Genomic DNA, 27,497 nt, shown 5'->3' on the forward strand with positions numbered 1-27,497 from the left:
CAGCTTATAGCGAGTTAGTTATGCGCCTATGCAGGTCCAAAACGCTTACACATTACTTAATACACACAGAATGTACAGCAATACACAAATATCTTTACATATGAATTTTCTTTTTTAAGGATTAAAATGTTACAAAAATTATTATTTTCTACATAAATATAAAAAACATTACCTCTTTGCCTCATCTCGGGGGGGCTTTTTTTTGTTTTTTTTATGACAATTTGCATTTGTATAGTGTTATTATTATTAGCAGTATTATTTATTATATGTATATTAATATTTATTTTAATTAAAATACATTTAGCTTTGTCCATCTGTCGAGTTTTGGAGATGTATGCATCACCATATGGAGCACAAAAATAGAACGTGTATTTGGATATAACTTAGTTTTTATACCACACTTCGTTATTATTGCTCATTTATTTGTTTACTGAAATTAGAACTGAATTTAAAAATATTTGTGAAATAAATCTTTGCGCTTAACAAACAAAATTAAATATGTAGGCTAATGGATGTCTTCAGTGGAGTGCGTGAAACACGTTTTTTTTAATCCATAAAAGTAAATGAGTAAAGAGTAAAAGTAAAGTAAAGAAAGCATAAAGATGCCGAATGGAGGAGGTTCATTCTTTATCCTCGTGCTGCAGATGGTCTGTTTAACGGTTGTCTTTAGTGCTAGTGAAGCATTCAGTTTTTCCACTTACAAAGTCCGCCATGTATATGCACCATAACGTGACGCAACTGACTCTTAAAGGGAATGGGAGACAAAACACTGATTAATTTAATGCATGTTATGCTCAAAACACACCCATAACTCATTAAGAGAATAAGCACAACCATGTTAAACCATAAACCGGAGAGCAAAGTGTATTTTTTGGTCCCTTAATGTTTTAGTGCCATGTGCTTTAGACTTTGCACCTAGATCGTTAAAATAAAGCGCTCAGATTTTTTTTATTTGGACCGCAACACGTAGTTCAACCACTAGGTGTAAAGCCTACATACTGCACATACTGTATGCACCTTATTTGTGCGGCCCAACTTTTTTGAGTAGGGTCTGGATGCAGACACAATGCAATCTGAGCTGCATGCAACCCTAACCCTACCCCTCACAGTGACATCACTAGCTCCATTGAGTGCATTGTGTCTGAGACTGCATGACTGAATGTCTCAGCTTGCATATGCAAGTCTGCACTTTTGACTTTTTTGGGCATCTACCTGAAAGTTTGATAGAAAGATGGCAAAAAAATACATGTAGAGGTCTGAATATATTTAGAAAAATAATGCAGAGCGCTGCATGTGTGACTCAGTTCAGTCCTTACACTGCATTAACAGACCTTTTGCTTTCTGTCCCTTTCACTCCCTCACTTTCTCAGCCTCCAGCTTTTTCTCTTCCACTTTTCATAGATATACTCTCGTCCTTCGGTCCACCCACTCGCTCCTCCTCAAGAACACTTTATATAATCTTCTTCTTCTTTTCTCTGTTTATATCACCCCAGCACAAAATCGTGCTCTTAATCAGCATTCTGTCTCCTTTCCAGCAAAATAATCAGTTTATTATTCTTATTACAAAACATATTTAGTGAAGTAACATTTGAGTGAAGATCTGTTATACATCATTCATTCATTCATTCATTCATTCATTCATTCATTCATTCATTCATTATTGTTCTTTTCTTTCACTCACTTATATTCTACCCATTATCACAATCTTCCAACCAACCATCCATTTTTATTTATTCATCATTCATCAATTTATTCTTCTATCCATCATTCCATAATATTTTTCATACATCATACTGTACATTCACTCATTCATTCTTGTTCTATGCTAACATTCACTCATTTTCTATCCATAATGCCATTTTCCATCCATCCATCAATCAATCAATTTTCCACTGATTGATTGATCCATCATCCATCCATCCACTCATTCTCTATACATAATTATTCCATCCATCCATCCATCCATCCATCCATCCATCATTCTATCCCTCCACTGTCTCATTTTCCAATCCATCCCTATTTATCCTTCTATTTATCATTTATCATTTTTTTTTCATAGATCATTCCATCCACTCATTCTTGTTCTAGTCTTACATTCACTCATTTTCTATCCATAGATCCATTTTCAATCCATCCACCTATCCATCCATCATTCTATTTTTCATTCATTCATTCATTCATTCATTCATTCATTCATTCATTCATTCATTCATTCATTCATTCATTCATTCATTCATTATTGTTCTTTTCTTGTATCCCCTTACATTCTATTCATCATTAGATTCTTCCAACCAAACCATGCGTTTTTATTCAATCACCATTCATCAACATATCCTTCTATCCATCATTCAATCAATAGTTTCATCCATCATACAATTCGCTCATTCATTCTTGTTCTATTCTTACATTTACTTATTTTCTATCCATAATGCAATTTTCCATTCATCCACATATCCATCCATCATTCCATTTTCCATTTATTAATGTATTCATTCATTCACTCATTCATTTATTCCTTACATACACTCATTCTCTATACATGATTTGTTCATCCATCCATTTATCATTCTATTCCTTCATTGTCTCATTCTCTAATCCATCATTCATTCATCAATGTATCCTTCTATCTATCATTCATAAATTTATCCTTCTATTTACATTCATCATTTTTTCATACATCATACCAGTCAGTCATTCATTCATTCATTAATTTTTTATCCATATTGCCATTTTTAATCCATCCATCATTCTATTTTCCATCCATCCATCCATTCATCATTGTTCTTTTATTCCATGCACTCATATTCTATCCATCATTATGTTTTTCCAACCGACCATCCATTTGTAATCAATCAATTCATCCTTCTATCCATTATTCCATCATTTTTCATACTTAATACCGTTCACTCATTCATTCTTGCTTTATTCTTACATTCACTCATTTTCCATCTATAATGGCATTTTCCATCTATTCACCTATTCATCCATCCATCTATCATACATTTGTACATCCGTTCGTTCATTCGTTTGTTCATTTGTTCATTCATTTATTCATTCATTGTTCTTTTCTTTCATCCACTCATATTCTATCCATCAATACGTTCTACCAACCAATCATCCATTTGTATTTAATCATCATTCATCCTTCTATCCATCATTCTATCAATTTTTCTTCTATCCATTCTTCCACCAATCCGTTTATACATCAATCCATTATTCTATTCCTCCATCGTTTCCTTCTTCAATCCATCCATTCATCAATCACCACACTTGTCTAGTGTAAGGTTGCAGTGACATAATAACAATAACTAATAACAACCTATGAAATCCAGACTTACTCACTAACACAGAAACATAGCAACCCTATTCTGAGAGCTGATATTTATAGATCCAAACAGTTGCTTCAGCAATGGACTGATAAAATCAAGTTTCCATGTTGAAATCTACACACACTGTGAATCCATCAGCACAGTGTGTTTCGGTACCAAATAGTCTAGAGAAATCCTTATCTGTATTATCTGTCGCAACGTGTCTGCTTTGGAGGATTCAGAGCTCAAAGTGAGGATGAAAAAAAAACTCAATCATCACTTCTGTAATTGAAAGTGTAATGCCTTATTCAGCCCGTTTTTGTTCTTCAAGATATATATCCCAAATTAATAATTTAAAGTTTATTTCAGAGCAGCGTCGGCACTGGTGTTATTCGTTCGCCCGGGGCTGTCACAGACTACAGTCTGCAAGAGTCCAAGCACAAATGCTGGATTCCTATTAAAATGACAGAACAAAGTGTTTCATACAGAGGCCTTATAGCCAATTATTTAAAGCCTGTGGGTGTATTATCATGCTAAAATAAAACATGCAAGAATAACTACACAAAAACATGATGATTGATTGCCACAAAAACATAAACACACAAAAAGATTTAGCCCTTTATGTGAAAGGGAAAATCAACACATTCCTAAATGCTAGAAAAATCCAACAGCGTTTAATAAAGAGTGCTATTTTGACCCAGCAGGTCCTCTCAGATTTAAGCAAGTCCTACTGATGCAGAATGCTTTTGAGAGACTTAGAGGAGCATTTCCACCTTCTATCAACATCAGTTTTAATTGTTCAGATCACAAGTAGTCAGGCGAGACGCATTACAGTTTCCACCTAGTATTAACATGTTCAAATGTATCTCTCCTTGTTGACCATGTGTTCAGATTGTCACCAAAATCCTTCCCTCTTATTTCTTCACAGCCTGCATCATTTTTGTGCGGTTGAGTTCTATTGAATGAACACAGCCAAGCTGCACGGCTTACAGGTAGGTAGAAAAGCAAGCCAACGAAAAGGATACGGATTGCAACCGTATTTAGATTGTAATCTTTTCAAGGGTGAATATCATGTTTTGTTGCACTTTCTGATAACATGTTCGCATAACTATAACGTGTCGGTCAATAGGTGTTTATTTGTGGCTGTTTTAAAGGATTCAAATTCAAGTTTGCTGGATATGGTTAAAAGAAGACAACCTCAAAGAATTATAGATCCTGTTTTAAAGGGATAGTTCACACAAAAATAAAAATTGACCACCATTTACTTTCTCTCATGTGGTTTTAACACTTTATGAGTATTTTCATTAACTGAAAAGAAGATATTTTAAAAAAGCTGGTTACTTGCAGCCAATAACATCCTTAGTAGTAAAAAAAAAATACTATGGAAGTCAATGGCTACCAGGTTCCAGCTTTCATCAGATTGAAGAAAATCAAATGTGTTTGGAACAAGTAGACAGTGAATAAATGATGACGGAAATTTCCGTTTTGGGTGAACTGTCTCTTTAAATGTTTTTAGTGCCATTCACTTGTGATTACATTAAAATAGGGAGCAAACTTTTTTATAATGTCCTTCCCTGTTGTGACACGGTTTTATTTTCATCCAAAGTTTGAATACTGCATATAACATTTGCATATAAAGAACTGTTTTCCTCTCATGTGTAATGGAATAAACTTGTCACCTCCTAGGAAACTAGCAAAATATATTATTAGTAAAAATGATTGTTTCTGTAAACATTTTTTCAATAAGCTGGACCTCACAGCAGCAGATGACACACTAATAACAAACATGTATTCTTGCATTTGGAGGCAGCTGGATGATTTTTTTTAAAGAAATTCAGTCATTTTCCTTTGGCTTAGTCCTTTATGTATCAGTGGTCACCACAGCGGAATGAAACGCCAACTATTCCAGCATGTGTTTTACGCAGCTGATGTCCTTCCAGCCGTAACCCAGTACTGGGAAACACCTATAAACTCTCACATTCACACACACACACACACTCCTACTATGGGCACTTTAGTTAATCCAATTCACCTACTGTATAGCGCATGTCTTTGGACTTTGGGGGATGCCAACACAGGTAGAACATGCAAACTCCACAGAAGATTAAGCCAGCCAGGACTCGAACCAGGGACCTTCTTGCTGTGAGGCGACAGTGCTAACCTTTGAGCCACTGTGCCAGCTTTAATTATATTATTATTCACAGTCATTTTTGAGGATGGACTTTTGTTTGCAAATTTTTAAAAATAATATTTAAAATATTGTGCAAAGAGAGTACTAGTTAATCAAGTTAGCCAATCACATCGTCTGTATGAAAATGGCTCATTGTCGTATATTGTTCATCTCGAGTGTATAATTGCTTAGAACTTATTTACATTGCATTTCAGTCTTGAATTTTACTAAGTGACCTCCTAAATTGTTCATCAAATTCAATGCTGAAAGTGACATAAACAACTGAAAAATATAAGTTTTGCAATCAGACAAATGTTCCACAGCATTTAAAACATTTAAAACATTTGAAACATTTTCAAAAACATTTTTACAATTTTTCAATTGATAAAATGATTGATTGTTGCAGTTTATTTAAGGTCTTAACATTTCAATTAACATTTCAAATAGCTGTCAGGCAACTGCCTTGACATTTTAGAGGGATGCCAAAACTATTAATAAGTTATATAGCAGAATGTTTTTGACTCTTCTCAATCGATAATTAGAGTTAAAGAGTATTTTGTAGTCTTTTAGTGAAGTTTCACAAACAAATTTCGAGAGGAGCTCAATATGATTTTGATTGATATGATTGATAGCGACTGGTTTCTCATCTGTAATCATCGTTACGCCAATCGGATTATTCCAAACTCACTTTAAATAGCCTGTCTATCATTACTCCCTTATTTTTTGAAGAATCCCCCCATCCACCCTGTTTTCCTTTCTCTCCTTTTTTAGGGGGCGCTCTTGAGAACTACCTGATCTCGCACCCCCTTACATGCTCATTGACCAGCCAGAGCCCTGGGCTCAATTATCTCCGAGCTCAGGATCTCTCCCATGACAGCATGCCAAACCTATTTTTTTAAAGCAATGTCTGAGTGCAAATTCTTGAATGCTATTTTTTTATTTTTTTTGGATATTACATAGTCTAACATGTATGTAAGCATATATACCCCCCAAAAAATTTAAATTTACTCACTATTTACTCTCCCTCAAGTGGTCTTTTATGATTTTTTTATTCTGTTGATCCCAAAGGAAGATATTTTGGAGAAAAGCTGGAAACCTGTTGATATCTATAGTATTGAATATTCCAAATACTATGGAAGTCAATGGTTACAGTTTTCAGCTTTCTTTCAAATATCTTCTTCTAACAGAAGAAAGAAAGCCAAACAGGTTTGAAACAAGTGAATAAATGATGACAGAATTTTCGGGTTTGAGTGAACTGTCAACAAGTGCCATCATGTGTTAAAATTGTAACGCTTGAAGCTTACGCTGCTATTCCTAACCAATAATTGAAAACAGAATGCAGTTGAAGGATGGCGTAGGGCTGGGCAATCTCGATTAATTACTTTCCATATTGAACAATAACGATATATATTTTGATATTTGTTGTTAATGCCTCCATATTTAAAAGAGTATCCCAACAATGACTGAAGCCAACAAAATTAGACGGTCTATTAAATAGCATAACCTATTTTTTCAGTGGCCGATAATATTTAGGGGCTGAAAATTCAGTGCATCTCTAATATTAACACATTTCTAGATTCTCATTGTTGCACATTTCTGCCATGTGATTGGCTTTTAGATCAATATAGAGTAAAAAGTCTATAGCTTATCATCATTATTGACATAAATTTTATTGCGATTTGATATAATATTGTTAATCAGTCCAGTCCTAAAACTAGAAATAGTCAGGAAATATCAGTCACACTCTCTCGGAGCTCCCATGTATGTTTAGACAAGGTTACAGCCTATTAAATAGCAGCGATCCACAGGAACCCTCCTTCACATCTGTACACACACGCTCGCGCAGCGTGAACTCCCGGGTTTACAATGCATTAATTACAGCTGTAAGGATAATAGCGGCGCTGAAATATTCATTCAGCGAGACACTAAGTAATCACCAGTCAACAGCTTTCGTCAGCAACTCCTCCGTCTGTGATTGCGGGCAATTTAGTGATTTGCGAAAGCCCTGTTATTTGCTTATACAAAAACAGAAATTTGGAGCAAGCAGATCTGTGGGGGGTCAAATAACAGGTGCCAGGGCTTTGACGGATTTGGAGTCTCATTGGTCTGTGTGGCGTTTAGAAACATACATGGTTTGTCTGTGGGAGTTTGAATACCTTGGCAGTAGGCGCTGTCGTCCCTGAGCGCGTGGTATCCTTCTTTACAGCTACAGCAAGCTCCTGCTTCTAGGTTAATACAGTCAGAATTTTCCACACAGTTGCGACTGTAACCCTCGGTGCAGAAATCATGCCCTGGACATGAAAAAGGGAGAGAGTTGAAGTGTTAAACAATGCCCAAATCTGGCATCTATAATTGAAGCATTGTATTTATGCATTTTATTCCCTATTTTGTGCAATTTTCCAGGGTAACATATTGACAGTATTTATTTGTTGATGTGCTTTTGGAACGTTGGGATGTTTTGCATCCTGTGGTGTGACAATATCTAAAGACATTTTAAACAGCATTTTGTTAATTATTTTATAATTGTTAATAAATGGCTTCTTGATGAGATTTTAATTATATTTTTTTACGTGTTTTTTTTTTTTGATAAACATCATTCATCTTCATTAGTTTTCCCCAAGATACTAAAGTGTGTTTTCTTAAATCTCACGTCTTGTTTTTTTAAGTGTATTTTGTCTTATTTTACTTGTTTATTTATATTTGTTTTATTTATATTTGTTACTTGTTTATTTCCATTTTTAAAATGGAGTAAAAACGCTATGTAAAATAAACGAAGTAAATAAAACAATATTGTATATTTCCGACAGTTTCTGTTAGCTTGTAACAAAACAAACAAATACATAAATGAAAACGCAATGCTAAACGCAAACCAAAATGTATACCGTTTGACATTGTGAAGTTAAAAACAATAGATGGCAGTAAAACTAATATGTTCAAGCATTTTTGCTCTCTGCTCAGAAAGTTTGTGCGAAGGAAATAATATGAGGCGGGGGAAAAAACTATATTACAAGCAATTATAAAACAAAACTGAACAAAAAAAAATGAGATGGCAGTAAAAATTGTTGCACCTTGCATTTGCTCAAGTTTATGTGAAGGGAAAAAACATAAGGCTGGAGGAAGAACTTTATTTTAGTGCTTTTAATACCAAAACACACCATGCAATACACTTCCTGACAGAAATCTTGTTGCCTATCCAAGTTTTAGAAACAACAAACAATAACTTGACTCTTAGTTGATCATTTCGCATCAGAAGTAGCTTATATGAAAGGCAAAGGCCTTTAGATAACGCTTATTTTACCAAAGTAAAATAAGATCATGCCTTAATTTTTAATTATTTAATTAGGACAGTAAAGTCTGACTTTGCTTAGACAAAAGTCTCTTCACTTAACATGAATAATGTAAAGTATAGAGTATAAAGTCATGCTGTAGTGGAAAAATAACTAATTTGTTTATGACTCCCATGAGCTTGGAGGACTGCATCCATACAATGACTCAAATAACTTATTAATAAAGTCATCTGGAATGGCAAAGAAAGCGTTCTTGCAGGACTCCCAGAGTTCCTCAAGAATCTTTGGATTCATCTTTATTGCCTCCTCCATCTTACTCCAAACATGCTCAATAATGTTCATTTCGAGTGACTGGGCTGGCCAATCCTGGAGCACACTGACCTTCTTTGCTTTAAGGAACTTTATGTGGAGGCTGAAGTATGAGAAGGAGCGCTATCCTGCTGAAGAATTTGCCCTCTGCTGTAGTTTTTAATGTAATGGGCAGCACAAATGTCTTGATGCCTCAGGCTGTTGATGTTGCCATCCACTCTGCAGCTCTCTCGCACACCCCCATACTGCATGTAACCCCAAACCAAGATTTTTCCTTCACTAAACTTGACTGATTTTCTGTGGGTTCCAATAGGTCTTCTTCAGTATTTGTGATGATTGGGATGCAGTTCAACAGATGATTCATCAGAAAAATCCATCTTCTGCCAATTTTCCAAATGATCAACTAAAAGTCAAGTTATTATTGGTTGCTCTTACCACTGGGATCAATGAAAAGACTTTTGTCAGGTAGTGTATATCTCAATATAGTAGCTATATTTACATTAACCAATTTTTATGTGCATTGCAGACTATTGTATAAAAAATTGCCAAAAAATGCATATTTGCTCTTTAAAACAATGTAATACACAAAACTAAGTAGGATAAACATTTTATCTGATGAGGAAAAATGAACTACTGTACGATGGAAACACATTTGCCGAATAAATTCCAGCATGCACATCAAAAAAGGCATACGATTTTGTTTTAACTTATCAAAACATGTTGGAAAGTAACAGACATATTTAGGTGGACTAGTAGTTCTGAACATTGACTACAAATGTAAAATATTTTTTTAAATATTTTTTTTATATAATTTTAATATAATTTATTAATAATTTTTATTAAAAATTTTATTCTCTTAAACTCACTAAATGCTTTTTTTTTTTTTGCAATTTTTATGCAATATTCCAGGTTTGCACATCACCTCAGAAACATAGCTAATGAGAAGTGTGGTGAAATCGAGCAGACAGTATGTTGCCCTGTGTAGTATCACTGTTACACTGAGGTGTTAAATGTGTGAGGGGTGAAAAATAGACGTGTGCTGTCATGCACAGACATGGCCGGGTGTTGAGCACAAATCGAGTTTGTGTGTGCAGTGGTCAAAGGTGGCTGCCCTTAATATGACTCCATCAGTGCAGTAGAGGGTGTGTGTTGTTTCTGTGTGTGTCGCACCTCTGCACACTTTGCAGCAACGATCGGTGAGTGTGATCTGCTCTGACTCGGGGCAGTTCAGATCTGGACAAGAAGTCATTTCCACCCTACGCATACTTCGATCCTGCAAACACACAAAATCTAGAGTTTATACAATATTATTCCTTAAAATACTCTGTAAACTTCAGAATAAAGCGTTAGCTTTTAGCATAGCAGGAAAACTAGACATAATATAAAAAATAGGAGCTTAAGGTAGTTTTTTAAGTTCCAATTTAAATTCTGATTTCAGACTTCAATTTTAAGACCAGTTTCGAATTTTGCACAGAATTCAAACTGGGCTTGGAATTCAAAATCATAACTAGGCTCAGCATAATTCAAATTCTGCCTGGAATCCCAATTCATAACATGTCCAATTAGGAATTTTAATTCTTTCTGGAACTAGTGCTGAGCCGATAAACAATATTATATGGAATTTATGATAAAAGAGATCAAATTTATGCTGATAACGATGATAAACTCTTGACATTTTCACTCAATATTAATCCTAAGTGCCAATCACACATCAGAAATATGCAACAAGGTTGGCGCCTCTTGGTGTAGGGGTTAGTACGTCAACACATGGCACTTTGGTGTCAACGGTGACCCAAGTTTGATTCCCACCTCAAGGTCCTATGCCAATCCTTCCCCTCTCTCTACTTTCCAGTCTATACTATCGACTTTCCGATCAATTAAATGTGAAAACCTCCAAAAAATTATTATAAAGAAATATGCAACAAGAGGAATCTATAATTGTGTTGATATTAGAGATTCACCAAATTATTGGCCGCTGAAAATTATCAGCTGAAAACAGGTCATGCTGCGTCACCCAGTATTGTTTAGCATGCTAGTTTCACTTTCCCGCCAACAATTCCCTTTCCCGCCAGCAGTACATGCCTTCAGTCATGGGTGGAATACTCTTTTTAAAGTGGAAGCATTCAAAACTTATATGAAAATTTTTACGTTATCGTTCGATGCAGTAAAAGAATTATCTAGATATTTAGCCCAGCTCTACCTGGAACTGAAATTGCCCAAATCAAATGTGGTCTGAAATTCAAATGAAATTCCGAGTGTGTCTCAATTCAAATTCCTAGGTTATTCTAAATGAGGCACATCTCTGAGGAGTGTCTGTTCTATTAATTTTCTATGGAAAGTGAAAATTCGTTTAAGATATTTATTATTATTATTATAACATTAACCTCTATTAGACTAAATTCATATTAAAAACCAATTCTAATGCTTTGGGAAATAACACTCGTTGTAGACGTCATGGGACAACTGATCGTGAAGGAACGTGTAGTCTTTCACTTTTGTTACGCAGGTCAAGATTTTATCGAGAAAAAAATGGCATAATCTGACATAGTGACTTTTGTAACTGACAATAAAAATCATGTGATCTGACCGGGGCTTTAGAAAGAATGCCAAATCTGTCAGAAATTTCAGTTCATATCATATAAAAACTTCAAAATCTAGGTGTAATCAAGTAAAAAGTGTGACCAAACTGAATTCACATTAAAATTCTATCCTGAAACTAAATGTATCCCCATGCTTTGATGCCCATAATTCAATTTCTCAAACAGCCCCAGACTGGAATTCTAATTAATAGCCATGCACAGACTGGCTGTTTTCTCGCAAGATAAATGTGCAAAAAAATGCAGAACATTCAGATCCTGTCAGGCTCTGGCGAAAAAGCTTCAGACCGTCGGCCTGCAGTTCACTTGTACTTACCCTGCATTCAAACAGCAGACAGTTTCCCTCAGAGTCGTGAATGCTCTTACGGTCACCTTCCACATACACTCTTCCTCTGAACAGACACACGGCTACAGAGAAAACACACACAATCAAAAATAAGCAACACGGTGCACAGGAACGAATAGGATAGAGACGAAACGAAGCAATTTAGAGCCCAAACCAGTAAGCCATCGATCGGACAAGCATGTTAGATTAAGCCTACCAGAGCGCAATGTTAAATAAAGCCCTGGTCATCAGTCAAACTGCTATTAGCTCCTGCACATTAGCTCTGCTCACTCAAACACAACACGCTGCACACTGGCCCTGAATTATTAATGATACCAGAGAAAGTGTGTGACTGCGCTGTCTGTGTGTGTGTGTGTGTGTGTGTGTTGACATTCGTATTTGTGGCAGTGGTAACCTAGCAACAACTGGGATGTGGTCAGTTTGTCATCAAGACCGCAGTATGATTATATAAAAGATTTGGGTGGGCAGATAGATAGTGAGGGAAGAATTGAGGTGATTGCAAGAACAGGCCCTGAAGTTGTCAAATATTTGCAGCATTGTAGATGCATGGCCTCATTTTATTTTTGTGTGTGAGTGTGTGTGTGTGTGTGTATGTGCGTACTCACGCTGGCATTCTTTACAGCAAGCTCCAGGCATGTAGATTGGAGCGGTATCAGGGGGGCACTGAGGCGGTGGGCAGAAAATACTCTCACACTCCACGGTGCCGTTCTGCAGGTAGAACATACACACAAACACACACACACACACTCCATCAACATTAATGAAAGAGCTTCACAATTACAGGCTTCTTTAAGATAAGCTGACGGAATTAGACTTTCAGGAGTGTTGATAGCAACTCGGATTGTCAGATATTCACAACTGAAACAAAGCCTCGCAAATGCTCAGGTGTGAACAGACCCTGAGGATGCAATCCCTCAACGACAGCCATGAATGTAGCCTGGCTTGCCAATTTTTCAGCTCTGTTTATACACAGAACATTTGTCATTTTTAATGCCAGGAAAGGCAAACAAGATATTAAAAATAAGACAAAAATATTATATTTAGAAGCAGGGGTGTCCAAACTCAGTCTAGAGGGCTGGTGTCCTGCTGAGTTTAGCTCCAACTTGCTTAAACACACCTATCAGGAAGTTTCTTGTACAGGGATAGGCAAACTTGATCCTCGAGGGCTGGTGTCCCTGCAGATTTTTGCTCCAACACTATTCAAGCACACTTAATAGGGTCTTCAAGATCACTAGAAAGCTACTGGCAGGTGTATTTGATTAGGGTTGGAGCAAAACTATCAAGTTTGGACCAAACAGGATCAGGTTTGGCTATACCTGTTCTAGTATATCTGGTACAATGGTGCTCAAACTCGGTCCTGAAGGGCCAGTGTCCGGCAAAGGTTAGTTCCAATCCTAATAAGACACACCTGGGCTAGCTAATCAAGCTCTGATAGGCTTTCTAGAAACATCTGTGCAAGTGTGTTGAGAAAAGTTGGAGCCAAAATCTGCAGGACACTGCCTCTCCAGGACCAAGTTTGGGCACCCCTGATCTAGTAAGAGCTTGATTAACTGATTCAGGTGTGTTTGATTAGGGTTGGAGCAAAACTATACAGGACACTGGCCCTAGAGGATCAAGCTTGCCCATCTCTGTTCTAGTATATCTGGTACAAGGCTGCCCAAACTCGGTCATGAAGGGTCAGTGCCCTGCAAAGGTTAGTTCCAATCCTAATAAGACACACCTGGGCTAGCTAATCAAGCTCTTACTAGGCTTTCTGGAAACATCCAAGCAAGTGTGTTGAGGCAATTTGGAGCTGAAATCTGCTGGACAATGGGCCTCCAGAACCGAGTTCGGCCACCCCTGATTTAGTAAGAGCTTGATTGGCTGATTCAAGTGTGTTTGATTAGGGTTTGAGCAAAACTATAAAGTTTGGACCAAACAAGATCAAGTTTGGCCATTCCTGTTTTAGTATATCTGGTACAAGGGTGCCCATATTTAGTCCTGGAGGGCCAGTGTCCTGCAAAGATTAGTTCCAACCCTAATCAAATATATCTGGTCTAGATAACCAAGCTCTTATTAGGCTTTTTAGTAACATCCATGCAGGTGTGTTGTTGAGGCAAGAAGGAGCTAAAATCTACAGGACACCGGCCCTCCAGGACTGCGTTTGACCACGCCTAATCTAGTAAGAGCTTGATTAGCTGGTTCAGGTGTGTTTGATTAGGATTGGATCTAATCTCTCCAGGACATGAGGCCTTTCAGGACCGAGTTTGGATACCCCTGCCCTAGAGGGACATCGTGATGGTAAAATAAATGATTATATAACCACACGGGAGGATTATGAATTATGTTTGAATGCTTTTTGGATTCTTTCACAAAACTTTTGTATTCCCCCTAAGAAACTTTGAATTCGCTCTTTGTGTTGGAAATACAATGAGGATGGAAAAAAATTTGTGCTTTTGTAAGCAAACACTGTTTCTCAGGGGAAGACAACAAAAAGAGTATGCAAAATTTTGTAAGAGTGTGCAAATGTTTTGCAAGTTTTTAGGGAATACAATACTTCTTTGAGAGATTGCAAACAGTGTGTAAAATAATACTGTTTTTTTTTTTTTTGGAGTGGGAATGCAATACATTTGCGAAAGAACAGATTGCACATTTTCTCACAACGCTTTTGGGATAAAAATCTGATTTTTGGAAGAATGCAACACTTAGATTGTCAAACAAAAGCATTTTTGTAGTTTTTTATGGGAAACAATATATTTGCAAGAGAACAAAAACACTACACTCTCAGAGTGTAAACTGTCACTGGGGTGGTATAGTACCTTTTCAAAAGGTACACATTTGTACTTGAAGGGTTTATATTGGCACCTCAAATTTTTAACCCATTATTTACTTGTTTAAATGAGTCTGAATTAATATTTATTCTTTTTTTTTTTACTTAATTTCAGTAATATTATTAAGTAGTATGAAAAATCCATATGATTTATTTATAATACAGTTTGTAAAAGTGTAATAGTGTTTGTAATAAAGTAATATTTTGAGTCCTTTAGTAGATATATTATATAAGAGACCTGCTTTGTTTACCAAATAAGTGGATCTAACTGGATTTGCATTGTAAAAATTAAATAAAAGTTAAAAAGGTATTCTTTTTTATTTCATATATTAAGTTTTTAGTTATGACACTCCCAAAATCATTCTGCATAAATTCTCAGATTGTTTTACTAAATTCTTTGCAGAAATAGCACTAATGACTTCACCTATAAGCAACTACCACAACATGGACAGTAAAGTTTCCCAGTTGCTTTAATGCTGAAAATCACTTTTGTTGTTAAAATTCAAAAGTAGCCCCTGAGGTTGAAGTTTGGGGAGCCATCACTGAACTTAAAGGGATAATCCACTCCAAAATAAAAATGTACTCATTATTTACTCTCCCTCGAGTGGTTCAAAACCTTAATGAGTTTCTTTCTTCTGTTGAACTCAAAAAGATATTTTGAAGAGGTATTTTTGTATTCTTCTTTTGTGTATGACAGAAAAAAAGAAACTCACAAAGGTTTGAAAGCAGTAAAGGGTGATTTAAGGATCATTTTCTGGTGAACTACCCACTCAGTGATCCATTCCCAATATTCCTAAATACGCTCCATCCAAGCAATACATGTGCTTACTGAGCATGTGCAGTTTCTGCATCCATCAATCCAAGCATCGCTGTCCCTAAAGATCTCTCCATTCAGGGTGCAGGTCCTCTCACAGTAACAGCCATCCAAGTACTTCATCTTCTCTTCGGCAAGAGCCAACTGCAGCACAATGAAGATATGAGGAAGAGGGGAGGGGGCTGATGTTCAATATAGCGGGAGATCGTATAAAAAATGACGAGTCGGCAAAAAAGAAATGTTAGATGGAGAGGAAAATATGAGATTTATGGTAAAAGCAGCATTTAAACAGACCATAAAACATAGAAAATGGGGACATCCAACACGAAAACAATAAACCTTATGTAGCGGAAAATGAAATGAGTAAATCCCAATAAAATGGGACACATGAAACTGGCTGAATCCTTTTATTTTAACTACTAGCCTGCAATAGCATGATTAGCATGCTAAAATATCACTCTACACCACAAAGAGCATTAGCATTTTATTTACAATTTAGCTGAAAACCTAAAAACTCACAAATAATTTCGACAGAATTCAGCAATGAATGCTGGGACATTCATGAAGACCCAATCCAAAATATACTACAATATAACAAATTATTCATTAATAATTCAGTATTTATTAAATATTTTAACCATAATTAAAATGTTAATTAACCTTGAAAAGGTTGCAAAACATATTTCTTTTGCTACTAATTCTAATCTTACCTTGTTTGACGTTTTAGCCAAAATATCTTGAAGTTCCATGATCTTCTGAACCAGCCCGTGGAAATCATTACAAGTGGGACAGGCTGCCAAAGTAGTGGAAGTGCATTAATGGCATTTCCAGAACAGTGAGTTTGCAGAGTGCATTTATCTTCTATTTTTCAATGTCATCTACCAAAAGCAAGCACTTACTACGGTTGAGATCTGGACACTGGACGACATATCCATGGGGTACGACTACTAACTGAACATCTTGCATCACTCCCTAAGGAAAAAGACATCGTCAGAGAGGCAAACTGATACAGATTTATAATCTATTTTTAGATGTACAAAACCATGTTGTACCCTGAAAAATCCATGGGCGTCATTTCTTTGGCCAACCCAGATGTTCGTTCCTCTGGGGAACTCCATAGATGGTGTCTCCACAATCCGTTCATAAATTCTGAAGACAAATACAAATAAAAAAAGAAACATTTGCTTTTAGAATGTATTTAAATCCATCTCGCCATTATCCGCTTGTTAAGTCGTATTAAATATTTCTGGGTCACTACTCATTTGAATTCATTGATGATCATTTTTTAGTCATATCACACATTAAAGTGAATTTTATATAAAAATCATAGTGTACACAACAGTCTCTGGGCTGGTCTGCATAGTCAGACATCAATATTTTAACAATTTCTAAAAAAATGTATCACTTTCTGGCCATCACAATATATATTGGGATCCTGATTTTCGAAAGTATTAGAGTGCTTGGTAAATGTTTATTAGTATTTGTTTAGTTTCCCCATACAGTTCACTCAGAATCCACTTCGCATGACGTCACACTTAGCAAGCAAATTGTTTTGCATTTTTAAATTTGCTGTACATTTCGTTTTAGTTATTTTCATCAATGGTTTTGTTAGTTTAACTTTTTTTTTTTTTTTTTTTTTGTGAACACAATTCTGTTTGGGTTTTATAAATTTAATTTTAGAAATTTTAGTTTAGCTGAGTTTACATCTTGTGTTGACCAGAGCAAAGTTTGGTGTTTGGACAGCTTACTTTAACTCTTGTGCAAACCTCATAGTAATAAAAATAAAATAATTGTTTAAACAAACACTGAATCCAAAACCGTACTGTACAAATGCAACAGAAAAAAGTAAAAATCTTTAAGAATTTAGACAAATCTCTTAATATTAAACAGTATATTTAGTTATGTAGTAACACCCTAGTTTAAATTTTCAGCTCACGAAATAAAGATAGACAAAGATTTTTGTTTATATAGAAAATATCTTTTTGATTACGAACATCTTTTGACTTATTTAGAATTTTTTTGGTGGTAAAAACGCATTTACAGGTACTCCTATCGAGCGCAGCCATTTGAAACTTTTTGGCTTAAGACTTCCAGTCTAATTCACTTCCATTAATATTTAGACGTTAAAAACAGCTTGTTCTGCTGCTTGGTGTTGCAAACAGATATTTTCTTATGATATTTTTAAACTTTTTATGTATAGTCATGCACACACTTGTTTGTAGAGCAAGTAGTTTCTGCCGTTTATTATAGGCGACAAAATCTGAGTTTAATGAAGAATAAGGTCAATACACTAAAGAAAATGCAAGGTTCCACAACTCCTTCATGTTGTCCCAACACAAATCAATTAAGTTAACTTAATAGTTTTTACAAATTTAATTGGATTGAACTTAAAACAATTCAGTTGTCCAAAAAACTTAACAATTGTATTGTTTCAAGTCATTTTAAATAAGTAGTTTAAACAAGAAGCAAAAAAGGTACTTCTATAAACAGCCACAGAATCAGTGCTTATTAATTCTGAAAACTGAATTTAGTTTCATTTTCATTTAAATTCAGTTAGGGAAAATGTTTTTTGACCAATAGTTTCAGTCTTTATTTTTTGGTTACTAAAATGGCCTTGCTGGTGGCTGTTTTGTTATCAACAGCTATTCACCTGTTGCAGTCAATATGGAGCACCACTTGGGTGGCACTGAATGCCAGCGAGATTTTGTGCCAGTGTCCATCTGCTAGACTATAGGGGAAGACCTCTCTCTGCTGCCGCTGGTCTGGGGTTTGGAAGAAGAGACGGATCTCATTACGCAGACCGCTGCTCTCTACCTCCAGAAACCTGAGGAAGCCAAGAAAACAGATTTAGTCATTGAAACGTCATAATCATGATTCAGCTGCTTACAATCTAGGAACTCCAGGAACCGACTGCAGCCGAAATGTTTTGCTCTCAGGTTCTCGAGCATTAGAAGTCTGCAGGTTAAGCTGCAAGAACGGTGGTTATTAAATTCTGGAATGTGGCAGGGAATAAAGCACCACTGGGAATATGTGAGTTCTGTATGAATGTGAAGAGGAGCAGTGATCCATGAATCAGCTGGCATGGATTCTGTGTGTTGACCTTAAAGAGGTGTAGAATCAATACTGTGTGCATTGAAGAAATGTCAGTGGACATCCCATTCCAAAATGTTACAGGCAACCTATCAGGAGAAGAGATTATGTGTTCCTCTGTTGAAACAGGACATTATGATAGAAAAAAGAAGATGGAAAATAAATGATGAGAAGGTTTTAGATGAGCAAAAGCCCATACCAGATGCATGAATGCACAGATGAATAGTTAGGCTAACAGATGGACAGATTGACTGATAGATACATATATATTTGACAAATTCATAGATGATAGGCTGAACAAAAAAAATTGTAGATAGCCCGGCAGAAAAATTGACAGGTGCATTAAAATATGGACAGATAGGCCATGGATGGATGGAAAGATATGCCTTTAGTTGGATGGACAGATAGGCCAATGGATGAATGGACAGATAGGTCTATGGTTGGTTGGTTGGTTGGTTGGCTGGTTGATTGGATGGTTGGATGGATGTGGCCAGTGGCTGGATGGACAGAGATGCCAATGGGTGGATGGACAGTTAGGCCTAAGGATGGATGGACAGTTAGGCCTATGGATGGATGGACAGATAGGTCTATGGATGGATGGGCAGATAGGTCTATGGATGGATGGATAGATAGGTCTATGGATTGGTTGGTTGGTTGGTTGGTTGGTTGGTTGGATGGATGGATGGATGGATGGATGGATGGATGGATGGATGGATGGATGGATGGATGGATGGATGGATGGATGGATGGATGGATGGATGGATGGATGGATGGATGGATGGATGGATGGATGGATGGATGGATGGATGGATGGTTGGTTGGTTGGTTGGTTGGTTGGCCAATGGATGGATGGACAAATAGGCCAATTGATGAATGGGCAGATAGGCTTACGGTTGGTTGGTTGGTTGGTTGGTTGGTTGGTTGGTTGGTTGGGTGGATGGATAGTTGGATGAATGGATAGAAAGATAGACAGAAAGATGGGTGAAAGCAATGAATAATGAATAATAGGCAGTTAGACAGACTGACAAAAGGATAGATGGGTAATGAGTTGGTTAGAGTGTTAGATAGATATATTGACTGACAGATTAATACAATTACATGGATGGATAGATAGATAGAACCTTAACCAACACAAAGAACAACTAAAGAACCAATAGTTGGGGCTATATAGCACCTAAATTGTTTCCCCTATTATGAGCAATGCAAATGCAAACAATGCAAAATAGCACCTCAATTACAACAAAGAAATGCTAAAGAACAATTTTTGTGTTTGCATGTAGATAGAGAAGCTTTTGGGTAAACTAATAGATTTATAGAGAGACTAGTAGATACATAAGTATAGTACACACACCTCTGTTCTCCATAGTGTATGGACAGCAGCACTCCTGAGCTGAATTTCTCCTGTTTGAGCGTCAGCAGAAGAGTGAACTCAGTTCTTCCTCTTAACTTCTGAAGAATCCTCTCTGCTGCCTTGAGAGAAGCTCTAGCATTCCTTGATGAACCTGATGGAGTGACAGAAAAAGACAGAAATGCATTAAAAAACAGACACTACCCAACACAGACCCAGGCATAAGAGTCTTCATCAATACAGAGCCGGCCATTAACAGCAAGGCTTGTCAATAGATGTTGGACTGTTCTGGAAATAAAGAAGTAAGTTAGAACATGCATGACATCCCATTCAAATAAAACATCACTGTTGAATCATTAGAAAAATGTATAGGATTTGAAAATTTAGTGCGTAATCGGTGTCATTCTGATACATTTGCTCATTCAACTCATACTCAGATCTAATATATGAAAACGAATATACTAGATCACACAGACAAAATATGCTCAAGCTAGCCTTTACCACCACACCATCGTCTGCTCAAAATATGTATAACACAATCACCAGCTTGTAATTGAATTTGTTCATAATATGCCAGTTTGTTAATGATACAGTATCAAGCAAATGTGGCAAGGAGGCAAGAAGCTTTAGTTTCCAAACCATAATGGAACGATCTATGATGGCCGCTTTGGGCCAATGTGACCATCTGGTGATATTTATGTTTAAATATCCACTTTGGAGCCAATGTAAATATTAAACTAAGCATAATAAATGAGCATGATAAATATCAAGGGGTCAAAGTTAAATCATTTAGCGCCCGCTGTTAGAAACTAAACCACCTACACCTGCATTTTTCATTATTAATTTAGCTTATTTTTAATGTGTGCTAAAAACAACATGCTAATTTTAGTAAAATAATATCACATAATAATAGTACAATAATAATATCACATAGTAATAATAATAATATCACATAATAATAGTGCAATAATATCACATTTAATACAATAATAAGGTCATGAATTTATAGCAGTTTGCTAAATGGCAATTATTGCTCAGATGGTTAGTTAAAAAAAATAATAATTTAAACAATATTAAAAGACATATGATATACAACGACATAAATTAAATGTAAATTTCTAAATTATTTTAATAAAAAATACAAATAATTAAATGATGTAAAAATGAATTAATTAATAAAATAACATTTGATTTATTTTTGTTATATATAAATCAATTAAATTAATATTTAAAATATAGTGGAGCAACTACCCTTGGAAATGAACGAGAACTCTTAACAGACTGATTTTCTCCAAGTATTATAGACCTCCTCGGGGCATACTTGGAGGACGGTTTTAAGGATGGTATTCAATTTGATCAATTTTAATGAGGATGCTAGAATGGCATGTAGGTCATGCCTTGACACTGTGAGTGGCAACAGTAAAGAAATCAAACAGAGACAGAAGGAAGGAGGAAACACAGTCTGCTTAGGAGCACTCAGAAACTGACGAATGTTTATGTCAGTCCTGTCAAAACGGGAAAAAAATAAAATGAAACGACTGGGCCAGAGTAAGAAAAAAATCAAATCAAGGCCAGCTAGGGGAACGCTAACGTTGTGTAGCTATAGTCAAGTATTGCAAAAAAGGTGTTAAAATATGATGACAATGTGTTATTAATAAGCTGCTAGATGCCAATTCATGCTAACAACATAAACAAGTAGAAGCATTAATGATAACAATGTTAATTCAAGGGTTTGAAATAGTAATTCACATTAGCAGTAGGCTATACTAACCATGCTAAGAGTGCTTATTCACAGTATGTTAGCATATTGGTAAAACATGCTAGCAATACGCAGCACTCTAAAACATGCCAGCAGAGTTTAATAATGCAGACAATGTGGTTAAATGCTTCCAAAATTATGTTAAAAAGCAAATGCTAACAACAGGCTAATCAATGTTAACCATCAAAACCAGGGGTGTCCAAACTTGTTCCTGAAGGGCCGGTGTCCTGTACATTTTTGCTCCAACTTGCCTCAACACACCTGCAAGGATGTTTCTAGGAAGCCTAGTAAAAGCTTGATTAGCAAGCCCAGGTGTGTCTTGGGGTTGTAACTTTGCAGGACTTGCTAGAACCAAGTTTGAACATGGTTTAGATCATGACATGATCTAAACCAATCAAGAAACATTCTCAGTTTAAGAAAAACATGCACATTTATATTATAATGTGTGAATAACGCTAACCCCCTTGGAGCAATTACTTGAAGGACACTTTTAATTTCTTTAATGAGAATGCTAATATAATGTGTAGGTCCTGCATTGGCACTAGACAATTTTCCATTTCTCTTACAATTGCACAAATTAAGATTTTAAATTGGAAACATGTCAATTTAGCAAAAATGCCCATATTTTGCACAAAAAAACTAAGTGTGTATATAATGTGAGGTGATATTTAATGCAACTTGAAAAAAACAATGTGTAGCAAAACTGCAAGGGAAACAGGTCATACATTGCACATCAAAGTCACATGCTCATTGTTTAAAGATATGGATATTAGTAAATGTTTATTTGCAGAAAATTGCTTAAATACCTTTTTAAATATTGACCTATTGATCCAGAAGTTCTGAATACAGTTTCTCTAAGAAATAAAAAACACATTTGTGACTCCTCCCTAATAGAGAAGAACTGCCTAATCATTATTGCTTGTCAGACACGTACGTCTGATTTTTTTTTATTTTTAAAATGGCAATGTGTTGGCTGCGATATAAATTAAACTACTTTACCTGTCATTATGACTTTTTTTAATCTATCACAAGAGAATGAGTTTTAGTTTCATAACACCCGGTTCATGTAAACACCATAATAAAAGGGGACCTATTACGCCTTTTTTTAAAGATCTAAAATAAGTAATAATAAGATCTATAATAACTAAAAATAAGTCTTTGATGTCCCTGAAGTATATATAAGTTTCAGCTCAGAATACCCCAAAAATAATCTTTATAAGTCTTTTTATAAGTCACTTTAAATTTAAAAGAGGGTGGGGCAACAAATGCCTATGTGTCAGCATAGTGGCAGATTCAAAAACAAGACTAAAATCCTATGTTAATGAGGAAGAGGTTGTCCCTATGAGCAAGGTTTTAAGTGTTTCTGCAAGCTGTTTTAATGAAGGGTGATAATAAAAAATAAAGGTAATTTTTTTCCATTAGAAGATGGTTATATTCACAGATTATTGCCACACAATTGTGTTTAAACCTCTTATAAAGTGATTTTTGCACAACAGGCTCCCTTTAATAGTTAATTAATAGCTAGTTTGAACTACATTTTGAAAATATTGCAAATGCTCTGCACAAATATGTAATGGAAACATGCTGTGAGTCTAGCAAAAGTAAAGCAATAAAACAGAGACAGAAGGAAGGAGGAAACACAATCTGCAGAAACTGACGAATGTTTAAATCAGTCCTGTCAAAACATGAGATATACGCCGGGGCAAAATATGAAAAAAAATCAAGTCGCACACACATAAAGGCCAGCCGGGGAACAGTAATGTTGTGTAGCTATTGTCAAGTGAAGCTCAGGGGAGCTGTAAGCCGCAGCTGAGAGCCTATTGTACAGCGAGTTTCACCGGCGCCATTAATCAAATACATCGTATGACAGTGAGCTTCAGCTAACCTGCTAACCTCTACCATCCGCAGAGGACACCCAGCCTGTCTAATGGATTCCAGGACAGTTCACAAGTGTCAGCATTAAAGTCCTTCAGGGGAAGGGATTGGAAAACACTTTTTTTTTTCTTCTGACAACTCGCCTGGTTCCGTAATTCCCACCGGATCGACACTTCGTCTCAGATGTGCTATCCTTCTGTGCGTTCATTATCGAGGCTTGTATTAATGTGCGATAAATCAAAGGCTAGTCGTTTGATGGCAGCATTTAAAGGTCAGAGAGCAGCCAGGGGACTGCTGATGATTATCTGCTAGAAAATTATGCAGATTACCCGGTAATGACTCTCGAAATTGATAAATAAAAAAATAAAAATAGACAAAACATAATAAATAAATGCGGCATGGTTAGTTAGCATAATAATCAATAAACATCTGTAAGCATAAAAAGTATAAATAAATAAATAATAAAGTATAGATGCATAATAAAAATTATAAATGTAATGCATAATTAAATTTAATAATATGAATTTTAAGCTTTTAAGTCTCTAAATAAAATAAATGACTGAATAAATGAATAAATAAATAAAGTAAAATCAAACAATCATCTGCAAATATAGTTAGATACATGTTTAAATATAAATGCAAATATATATATATATATATATATATATATATATATATATATATATATATATATATATATATATATATAAAATTTCTATTTTTTTATTAGAAAAAGTAATGTTAATCTAATGTTTCTACATTAGCTAATGCTAATAAATAAATAAGTAAATAAATAAATAAATAAATAAATAAATAAATAAATAAATAAATAAATAAATAAATAAATATTTCATTCATTTTCAGACCATGAAAATATACTCAATCCCCCACTGGGAGGTTTTCTTTTACACCTTGAATCTGTAATCAATCGCCTTCAGTTATCAAACACCACAGGCCAGCTACACCTCAAGAGAACCGATAACTTCAGTAGTGATAAACGAGAACTGGGCTCCTGGGAGCAAGATAAACACAGTGTGATGCAAATTATGCAAGCAGCTCAACACTATTCAGTCAGAATTTCAATGAAAAACCTTTGCAGGAGAGTTTTGCTAATTATGTTCAGTATCCATGTCAACAATAATTTGAGCAATTACATGTAAAAAGCACTTAAAACGATTAAAAGTCAGGCTACTTCTGATGCAAGCACTTAAAAGTGTGTCCTATCACCGTCGTAACGTACCTTAATGAAAGTTTAAAGCCAACATTAAAAGAAAAAAAGCCTCATTTACAACTGATGAATTATTCACAACCTATTATAATGACAAAATGAACAAGTGTCTCTCCTCAAATTAACATTGCATTAATCAAAAGACATAACGTTATTGCTTGCCTCAAAGCTGTCAGACCGAAACTGTGGCTGGGGTTAGTGAAATGTCACAGGCGTGTGTATTAAAGGAATAGTTCACGTTTAAATAAAAATAAAAAAATCTCTCATTAAATAACACTGCTGTCAATTTCATTTCATAAACATCTCATTTTGTGTCTCAAATAACAGTCTTGCAGATTTCGAAGGGTGAATAAATGTCAGAAAGATGTCAATTAGCAAAAGTAGCCACATGCTAACACATCACCAATATTTTCATTCACATTACCAATGTTAACAATGCTAAAAACGCTCATTCACATGGTAATTTATGTTAGCAATGAGAAAACCATGCTAGAAAACAAACTAGGCTACAATGTGCGCTTGCTAATTGTTTATATATATTAGCAATGTTCTAGCAACCATTTAACATGTCTTACTGTAAACATCGCTAAAAGGTAATGTGTTAGTAACGTGTTAACAATGTGATAACCATGCTAGACACATACCATAAATGTGCTAATACACACTTGCAACTTGTTTAAAGGCTATTAGCAATGTTAATACTTGCTAAACATGCTACAAGGTGATAAATCATGTAACCTACTATGCTAACAAGATGCTAAAGCTTGCCAACAAAGTACTAAAGCATGTTACTGATTTTGTACACATGCTAGCTGCATTCAAAAACATTACACCATGTTACCAACACGCTAAATGTGATAACAATATGATAAATCATGTTAGCAATGAGGGAAATTATTGTTTATTAGCATACTGATGCTATTCTAGCACTCTGTGAAAGGACATCAGAAAAATTAGCAACATTAAAACACGCATGCTGGCAACTTGCTTTAACATGAAAGATAGTTATTAAAACATGGCAACATTTGGTTTAACCATGTAAGAAATGTAGTAGCAATGTGTTTAAACATGCTTTTTAAACTTGTATACTGTATACTTTCAGGCTATGTTTTCTCAACAACATCAAGTTTTTAGGTGGACTATGCCTTTAAGTCTGTATAAAGTATGTCATCGTCCTACAGACACAAAGTGGAGCCATGAAATCTCAGTGGGGGAATGCAGGATGACTGATACGAGGGATGTTGAGTATTTGCCTGGTCCAGACGGCATCAGCGCACAGGAGAAACACTTAGCTGATGTCCCTCTTGGATGGTGCATGCTCAAATAGCTGATGAATGAGCAGGAATCCGATACTGGCACTTAACACAGCCAGTCAGCACCAGATCTGACAGAAGACCAACAACCGGGGCCAAACTTTTAACCTCTTTTATGGTTTGGTGTTGCAAATGTTTCACCTACTTGCTTTTAATTCATTTAGACAAAGCCAGCAACTCAGCAAAACCAGTCAACTAAGGTATAGATAATCTTTTGTTTCATATTCATCAGTTTAAAAAGTATAAATAAATGTAATTAACAGTATAACGGATCATTCATTTAGTAGTTGATACAAAACTGTAATGTCATTCCAATTTTGAATGCAAAACCTAAAAAATTTTTTTAGGTCATATGACCAGTAGAGATATGAATATTAGTAGTGAATATTTTATATTGTCTAATTCTAATATACACCACAATTGAATTATTTTTTACTTGAGAAAAGGCGTAACGTAAACTTTCTGTCGTACACCACACCATTGGTACCTCATTGGCAGTCGAAACGCAAGCCTAATTAAGGTGATCCGTACCAATCCCGTACCGTACCGTACTGTACCACTCAGTGGAGACTAGCCATAAAACAGTTAAGAAAACTCAAGAATTGGTGTTGTTTCTTCTTATTTTATACAAGTAGTTTGAACAAACAGCAAATCAAGAGTTTAGATGCAAAAACCTCTAAGGGCTGTCTGAAATTTCCATTGAATATGAAGATTTTTCTCAGCCTCCTTTGTTTATGTTGAGTTATTTCACTTTAAAGACCACAAAAAGGGCTTATTCTATGTCATAAAAGTAATATTATTGAACCTACACACATGAGCCGAATAAAACTACTCATTTTAGAAGACAATTTTAGATGGTATTTTGCATATGAACGCTTCAAATGTAAATTTTCAAGTGTGCTTGAACTGTTTGTAACTGAATCAGAGTCAGTGAGTTGCACACAAGAACCTGACTAGTCCAATTACCAAACTAATTATTCAGATTATGTGAACTGATTATGGCATTTTCAGTGTTTATCCTGACATTATTTATTCATTTATATTCACTTTCATTTTATTGAGAATATCCTTCACTATATTACAATATCGCTCTACAAACATTTGAAATGATGAGTAAATAAAAATAATACATTTATATATTTGGATGTAATATCACTCACATAAAACCAATACTGTATATAACTACATACATTTATAACCATAACTGTGAAATTACTCAAACCCTGCAATAAGATTTTGTTCAT

At 35.4% G+C, this 27,497-nt stretch overlaps 1 protein-coding gene across 2 annotated transcripts in view; it reads right to left on the minus strand.

The window, feature by feature from the left end:
• Nucleotides 1-27,497, minus strand: part of nell2b (neural EGFL like 2b) — an 81,201-nt gene that overhangs the window by 47,915 nt on the left and 5,789 nt on the right. For both annotated transcript variants that reach the window (XR_012402004.1, XM_002661379.7), the window contains exons 3-12: nt 20,082-20,232; nt 18,291-18,464; nt 16,693-16,789; nt 16,540-16,612; nt 16,351-16,433; nt 15,656-15,784; nt 12,623-12,725; nt 11,988-12,079; nt 10,245-10,347; nt 7,635-7,769 (exon numbers count right to left, since the gene is read on the minus strand). Coding sequence is in view for 1 of the 2 variants with exons in the window: in XM_002661379.7 (XP_002661425.1) it covers nt 7,635-7,769; nt 10,245-10,347; nt 11,988-12,079; nt 12,623-12,725; nt 15,656-15,784; nt 16,351-16,433; nt 16,540-16,612; nt 16,693-16,789; nt 18,291-18,464; nt 20,082-20,232 (1,140 nt within the window). In the remaining variant the exon portion in view is untranslated. The remainder of the gene's footprint in view (nt 1-7,634; nt 7,770-10,244; nt 10,348-11,987; nt 12,080-12,622; nt 12,726-15,655; nt 15,785-16,350; nt 16,434-16,539; nt 16,613-16,692; nt 16,790-18,290; nt 18,465-20,081; nt 20,233-27,497) is intronic.

The sequence above is a fragment of the Danio rerio genome, chromosome 4 (assembly GCF_049306965.1).
Source record: "Danio rerio strain Tuebingen ecotype United States chromosome 4, GRCz12tu, whole genome shotgun sequence".
In the NCBI taxonomy this organism is placed as follows: Eukaryota; Metazoa; Chordata; class Actinopteri; order Cypriniformes; family Danionidae; genus Danio; species Danio rerio.